This window comes from Lontra canadensis, unplaced genomic scaffold (genome assembly GCF_010015895.1).
Source record: "Lontra canadensis isolate GAN:19392208 unplaced genomic scaffold, GSC_riverotter_1.0 scaffold18, whole genome shotgun sequence".
In the NCBI taxonomy this organism is placed as follows: domain Eukaryota; kingdom Metazoa; phylum Chordata; class Mammalia; order Carnivora; family Mustelidae; genus Lontra; species Lontra canadensis.
Window position 1 is genome coordinate 2,631,480 of NW_022631012.1, and position 7,609 is coordinate 2,639,088.

General features: G+C 35.4%; 1 protein-coding gene across 14 annotated transcripts in view; it reads left to right on the top strand.

The window, feature by feature from the left end:
• IKZF2 (IKAROS family zinc finger 2) overlaps positions 1-6,032 on the top strand; it is a 152,703-nt gene extending 146,671 nt beyond the window's left edge. For all 14 annotated transcript variants that reach the window (XM_032859875.1, XM_032859878.1, XM_032859873.1 and 11 more), the window contains one exon: positions 459-6,032. In XM_032859875.1, the coding sequence (XP_032715766.1) occupies positions 459-1,180 (722 nt within the window). In that variant the 3' untranslated portion in view covers positions 1,181-6,032. The remainder of the gene's footprint in view (positions 1-458) is intronic.
• Positions 6,033-7,609: the final 1,577 nt, after the last annotated feature.

Sequence of the window (7,609 nt, forward strand, 5' to 3'; positions counted from 1 at the left end):
GAGGTGACAGATGTTATAAGCAGATCACTCTCGCTTTTGTGATCTTTGTGGCTTGGTCACCGATGTCTAAAATATGCAAAACAGGCATAGTCTCTGACTTATTTTCACCTGGTATTTCTTTTTCCACCTATAGTCACTGAGCTGTAGACAAGTGGAAATTTTAATTGAGAATGAAAATAAGATAACACAGTCAATCAGACCTTTCAGGCTAGATGCATTTTCATGATGGCATTAAAACAAGCGCAAATGGCTTGTGAAATTCTTATTACTAATCCTCTTTGCAGGTTGAGAGTATTTGTGAGTCTCAGCAGAATTCAAGAGCCCAAATGCTTGATCTAAAGAATAAGATTATCATATTACAGAACATGGAGACTATTAACTTTATACACTTATGTTTTAATCCAATCACTAATTTTGTTGTATTTTGTTTTTTACTTTTCTCGCCCTCCTCCTTTCAGGGGAAAAGCTCATGCGATTCAGCTACCCAGACATTCACTTTGATATGAACTTAACATATGAGAAGGAGGCTGAGCTAATGCAGTCTCATATGATGGACCAAGCCATCAACAATGCAATCACCTACCTTGGAGCTGAGGCCCTTCACCCACTGATGCAGCACCCGCCGAGCACAATCGCTGAGGTGGCCCCAGTTATAAGCTCAGCTTATTCTCAGGTCTATCATCCAAATAGGATCGAAAGACCCATTAGCAGGGAAACCTCCGATAGTCATGAAAACAACATGGATGGTCCTCTCTCCCTCATCAGACCAAAGAGTCGACCCCAGGAAAGAGAGGCCTCCCCCAGCAACAGCTGCCTGGATTCTACGGACTCAGAAAGCAGCCACGATGACCACCAGTCCTACCAAGGAAACCCTGCCTTAAATCCCAAAAGGAAACAAAGCCCAGCTTACATGAAGGAGGATGTCAAAGCTTTGGATACCAAGGCTCCTAAGGGCTCTCTGAAGGACATCTACAAGGTCTTCAATGGGGAAGGAGAACAGATTAGGGCCTTCAAATGTGAGCACTGCCGAGTCCTTTTCCTAGACCATGTCATGTACACCATTCACATGGGTTGCCATGGCTACCGGGACCCACTGGAATGCAACATCTGTGGCTACAGAAGCCAGGACCGTTACGAGTTTTCATCACACATCGTTCGAGGGGAGCACACATTCCACTAGGCCTTTTCATTCCAAAGGGGACCCCTATGAAGTAACGAACTGCACATGAAGAAATACTGCACTTACAATCCCACCTTCCCTCAGATGTTGACATATCTTTTTTTTTTTTTTTTAAATATTATTACTGTCATTAATTCTTACTTTGTGGACGCAGTGTCGTTTGCTCTGCCTAATTACAATAAGGAAGAAACAGAGGAGAGAAGGGACAAGGGATATTGTTTCTTGATAACTTGGCTTGTTTATTTTGTGGGAATTTAAGAGCAGTTCCATTTCTGCCATGCATAAATGTAAGGTATATCATGCTTTGAGAAAAAAAATCACTTGATTCATATAGATTCACCTGAGAGATTCTAAGTTGCCACTGATGCTGAGGATTATGATTGAAGGCAGGAAAGTTTAGAGTTTCTGGGTAGAACTTTTGCAGTTTAAAGTGGTATAAGTAATTTCACTCTTCAAGGAAGAATTTTGTTTCAAAATGTAAACTTTTTTAACCCCCTCTATAGATCATGGAACACAAACACATTGTTACTTTCAGTGATAACTCCTTGGATGAGTTGTTGTGGGTTCTATGTTTACTTCCCCAGTGGAATTTATAATACGATATGTTATACACTGTACCATATAGGAAAACTTTTGAACTACAGGTAGTTAAGGACACCTACAATACATCTGAGGTCCTATGATCTTATTTTTCTAAACTTAAGCACTGTTTTCCATAGTTTTGATGACTGGCATTTTATAGACACCCTGGCAGCCTTACTTTTAACACCTTTAATGAATAGAATTTTTATCTAGTTTTAAGAATAACATATGGTCTAAGAGTGGCTAAGAGGCAGTCAGTAGTTTCCAGAAAGGACCTCTACTTTTCATAAATTTGTTTGGGAAGTTTTCTTTTAAAGTTGTAATGTGATGGCAGCAAGGTATGCGTGTTTGTTTCTAAAAGTATGCTTACGATTGTCACTTTATCAGCATTTAAGCAGTGTTAACCAGTCAGCAGAAAAATATAATTAGGCTAACAGTAGGGGGGAAAAAACCCACTCAGAAATCCCTTTTCTGGTATGTCTCTTTTCACTGGTTTTTTCAAGCTGTGACCACCCAGTGTTCTATCCATAGTCCATCATCTTTTACTATTTGAGTAGAAGATCATAAAAATCTTGCTATAGATTTTTGCTTTCCAAATCTTGGAGCAAAATTACTAATTCTACCTGAATGTGATAACTTGAACCCCATAAGGTCGTAGAATTAGGGCTATTTATTCTAGTATTTCTTCAATAATAATATTTACCACTTTTGGTGCAAGGAAAAGGGAACTTCTTTGTAACCTGTACATTAGACTATAGATAAACAAAAAACAAAACTTATTTTTACCCTTCTTGGAGTCTAGAAGGTAATCTAACCTCCAAGTGAAAGTTACCATGTCCTGCACATTTTTCTGTCTTGAAAACATTCAACTATGTATAAGTCCTTGTCAGAAAGGAATCTCAATCCCTTAGTAAAAATTTTCTCTTCTTTTAATCCATACATATGTTGCCATTTTTCATGTGCAAATTTTTTATTTCATTTATAAGGGTGCTGTTTTTTTCTCTGCAGTCCAACAGCATTAGAGGGGAGAAACCAAATGCGATTGAGTCATTTGGATCAAGTCACACTTGGATGCAGAACTTGCTGCTTGTGTTGAGGGATAACAGGCCTGTCCATGACTGGATTATCTGTTAGCCATTTATGAATACTGATTCTGTTAAGCAGTAACTGATAACTGCTCTAACAACAACAACAAAAAAAAGTCAGTAAATAGGATGCTGAAACTGTGTAATACAGATGATGTGAGAACTAGCAAGATTAGAGACCTATGGACAGAGAAGCAAATCTGACCCCAGTACTGACTGTTCTTTTCTCATTTTCTCATTTATCATCTGCTGATTTAAGTGACTTCTAAGCACTAACACAGCTAGAGCTAGGCAAAAATGATTATAACTCAGCTCTCCTTTACTGGCCTCTCTTGTAATTTTTTTTGGAGAAATATCCAAACTGTTCCTTTAAATCAAAGAGAATGTACCAAAACAGAGACATGAAATGTTTTAAATAGAATGTCACCTTTTTACCCCCCTGCATGCTTTGGTATATTGTGAACATACAATATATCCAAAGGTAAAGCATGTTTTTGAGACTCCCTTACTGCCCCTACCCTAACCACTCAAAAAGATTAGAATTTCATATTTTTTTTTTCCTTTTTGGAGGAAGCTAAATAATTTAAGGTTCCTGATTCTGTGTTTTACTGCAATTTAAGGAATCATTTGGATGGCAGATAATATGTTCATCACTTTGGCTATGTGTGGATTTCTGCTGGCATCATCTAGGAATTTTCTTCCTGTTCACTGTTTGTTCTTTTCAGTGTATGAACTATCATGTACCCTACTGTCCTGGGATGAAGCTGAATTTTAGGTGGACCTAAAGAGTTGTCTAATGCCCCATGAAGACCGTACTAATGTACTCTCCTTTTCTCATTTCACCTCTTTGGAAATCTCTTTTATTGAAGGGACTTAGTATTTGTGAGAGTGTATTTGCTACAAGTGGACACTTACACTTTCTTAACTTCACAATATGAGGAACAGAAAGAGGTAAAGATGGCACAGGGTGTGGCAGGGACAAATGAGGACGAGGTCAATTCAAATGTGCAGGTTAGGAAGAATTTTTGTGGGCACAGTGCTTTCTGGGAAACTCTGAATGACTATATTTGCATGCCTCCTTCTTCACAAAAGGAAATATGCAAGTTGTTAGGGCCTAAAAATAAATATGAGAGTCAGACACCAAATAAATCAAGTTTTACATAACAGTTATATGCCCAGTTTATTTAGGTGAGATTTCACATTACAGAGTATTTGAGGGGCATGAAAATGGGTTAGCCTCTGTTTTCTAGTTTGGCAAAAATTCAGAAATTCATCACATTGCTTTGCCCTAATTTTGCCCAGAAATTTATCTCCAGCTCCTGTTGGAGATATGTGCTGCCTCTCTCTAACAGTGGTCAATCACTTTTAAAAAGCCATCCTAATCTGGCTTTCTTTCTAGAACCGTGAAAATGACCAATAAGCAGATTGGAAGAGATTTCAAGTCGTTAAAACATTCCGTTGAGAATTTTTCTGGTGGGACAAAATGGGAGAATGAGAGACTGGGATTTGGATTTGGCTACAAAGTAGGGTATGTCTTTCCCACGTACATAAAACCAATTGTATATGTGCAACAGTGTATGTTTGTACATACATACACACTCTTTTAAAATGAAAAGGAGCAATTAGTGACCACATGTGTTGCAAAAGCACATAAAGAGTTAAAATTATAATACCTGAGCAATTTATGAAATTTACCAGATTGTATTAACAAATATTAAAGAAGTTATTAGTGTGTCTTTAGGACTAGTTCAACTATTAAACTTAAACCTTGGGTCTTTACAGTCTATTTCCAGAAGAAGTCAAAACACACAAAAAGATCTTTAAGCTGATTTGGTATAACTTCCAAAGTGAAAGAAACACAAATAACTTTGGAATAGGAAGATACAGAAAAGAAAAATGATTAATTTTACTTGTTAGCAAAGGAGAAAGACCAGAATATTTTAGTGAGCTTGATGTTGTTTTTCCTTACAGTTATTGTGTATCAGTTCTACACCTCATAAAACTATGAAGTCTTTATATGTTATAAAGGTTTTACAAAATACACGTTAGTGAAAGCATTTAGATGAAAATTATGTTTTACTAATTCTCCAAATGTTATTTCATCCTGTCTCCAAAATGATTCTGTAAAGTAGAAAAAAGAACAGAAAAACTACAAAAATACAAACAAAAATCTGCATGCCCCTAGTGTCAAGACAGAACTTGGATCATAAGAGGTACTGGCTACATTATTATTATTTTTTTTTACTTTGAAAAGTTCGTTTTACAGAAAGGGATATGTTACATATGTGGTCATCTTTAGTTATATTTTATATATTATTTTAGTAAGTACTATCCGTATGGGGTTGTCAAAAAAAAAAAAAAAAATTCCCCAAACGCAAAAGAAAAAAAGAGTAGGGGTGAAATTGAAGTTTGTATATATGAGAGTTATCTTAGAAATGTTTTTAAACCACCAGTTTCTGCAAAATAATTAAAATATACAGTAACTGGTATCTTAAGATCCTGACTTTAATGTATTAAATACTTATAAAATTTCTTTATATTGGTGCCTTTTTAAAATGCATTGAGAGAGTGTTGGTTAGCTATTGTAGCGCTACAAACACTTTTATTATGTATTTTTAAAAACCACTTAAATTTGAGTACTATAGAATACATCTTCGTGTTCTTAGAGCAAAACTATTAGAGGAATTTCCAATACAGAGAATTTCAGCTCATCTGTTTAAAGTAAAAGGAAACTTTGAAACAAGATTTTAATCTTACTAGTTTGATAGTATTTCTGAATACCGTTACAAGATCACGTAGGTAAAATATGGCATAGAGGGAAATTTCAGCTGTGAATTGCGTTATGGTATGTGGTGTTTGTTTGTTTGTCTTTAAGGAAGAATAATTTCTAGTATCACACAAGGCTTTACTAGTGGAATTTTTGGTCAATAAAATACAGTATTGTTTTAGAATTTCATTTACAGACTAGTGTTGTACTAGTCTGAGAACCTGTCTCCTAATCTGTTAATGTTTTATGGAAAATGTAAAGAAGCAGGTAATTAATTCTCCTTGAACAAAACAAAACTGAACAGTCATATCACATTGCTATTCTCCAAAGCATAATCTCAAATGGTTTCCTACCATGATTGTGTATTACTTGCAATGGATGTGTTAGGATATGACAGCTTTTTAAAAAAAAACAAAAACAAGCTGCTTGTTATACAAAGCAAATGTCATATGACCAAGAAGCTGTGATATGCTAGTGTTTCTTTTTATCATAGTGTATTGCTAGGCCAAATAATGACACCGTGAATATTTTTACATTTATTGCAGAAACCTAAAATTTTGGGATTTCCATAAAGTTTTTATGTAACATTATATTTCTAGCTTCTTAGTTTTTTCTTGCTGTACTGTAAGTTTGTGGATATTTTTCACATGCACTCTTAGAAATAAGTTCCTAATTCTGTTTGTGGGGTTTTTCTCCCATAACATTGCATTTGTATATTTTCTGTATAAATTTGTTGTGAATTAACCTTTACCCCATACAGAGAGTGGTACGTGAATGACTAGTTTTCTAAGATGTCCTTTTTATTGTGAATAAAATATAAAATTTAGAGGCCCTCTGCTAAGCCACATAAAATATAGCATGTAATTTCATAAAGGTACAGATAAGCCAGTTTGCAGTTAACTGGGCCCTTCAAATTACCTCAAGTGACACACAGTAAGAAAAGCTTCTCAAACGGGTGGAGGTCACTAGATCCCCTACTATGCACTTATCAGGATTCTACTTAATTTACTGGAAATGGATTTTTAAAAAATGAATACACTGTAACAAGGGAAGGACTCTGGGTTTTGGTTTTGGTTGTTTTATTATTTTGTGTGCGTTTTTTTAAGTAGTTCAATTTCTGAAACTGTGATAAAACATTTCGAGTGTCAAGCACTCTCAGATTTTGAACATATATCACTTCCCATTCTGTGTAACGAAATTCTTTGTTAGCTCTTAAATTTTTGTCTCCTCCCTGTACCCTCCGTCTTTTGTCTGCCCTGTCTGCATCGCCTCCATCACTGCCTCTGGACATCTCTGCCTCTCTTTCCCCCACTGGTGTGAAGTTTAGGTCAACTCTTCTGATTCATCGGTCTCTTAAGTCTTAACATTTTTTGTGTGATTTTGTTGGCTGTATAATTTGCTGACATATTTTTATACTCAAGTGTAGTTTTATATTAAAAAGAGAAGTAGTTGGATTAAAAATAGTAAGGTATATAACCCTTGTGCTACTTTCATTTTCAAATATTGGGTACCTAAAATAGGACTTCAGAGATTATGTCATCATAATATGGTATGTTTGCCTTCCTTTTTTGTTGAGTTTTCCTTCTAAAATGTATGAGAGATTAAACAGTTTTTTGCAAGAATTTAGAAAGATGTTAAAAGTCTAAAGCAAAAAGTCTTAACTATCTCCCAGTTGGGAGAAAATGCTTTAACATTTACTATAATAATATTCCAGGTTTGGAGGGGGCTCTCCAGGCTTCATATTTGCTCTTAATAGTTGGATCTTTTAGACCATGTGTTATTTGCAATCCCACAATGATTGCTTCTGCTATTTAGTTCAAAAGGTATTTTTCTTTCTGTACAAGTGCAATACTTTCCTTGAAGTCTTAAAAACTATGTTTTTTGTTTTTTGTTTTTTGTTTTAATACTAACCTATTCTTTCTTTAGTTACTGACAAAAGAAACCCTTGAAAATCATGGTATGTTAGTTAAAGGACACAACAGGCAAAGAGAAAAA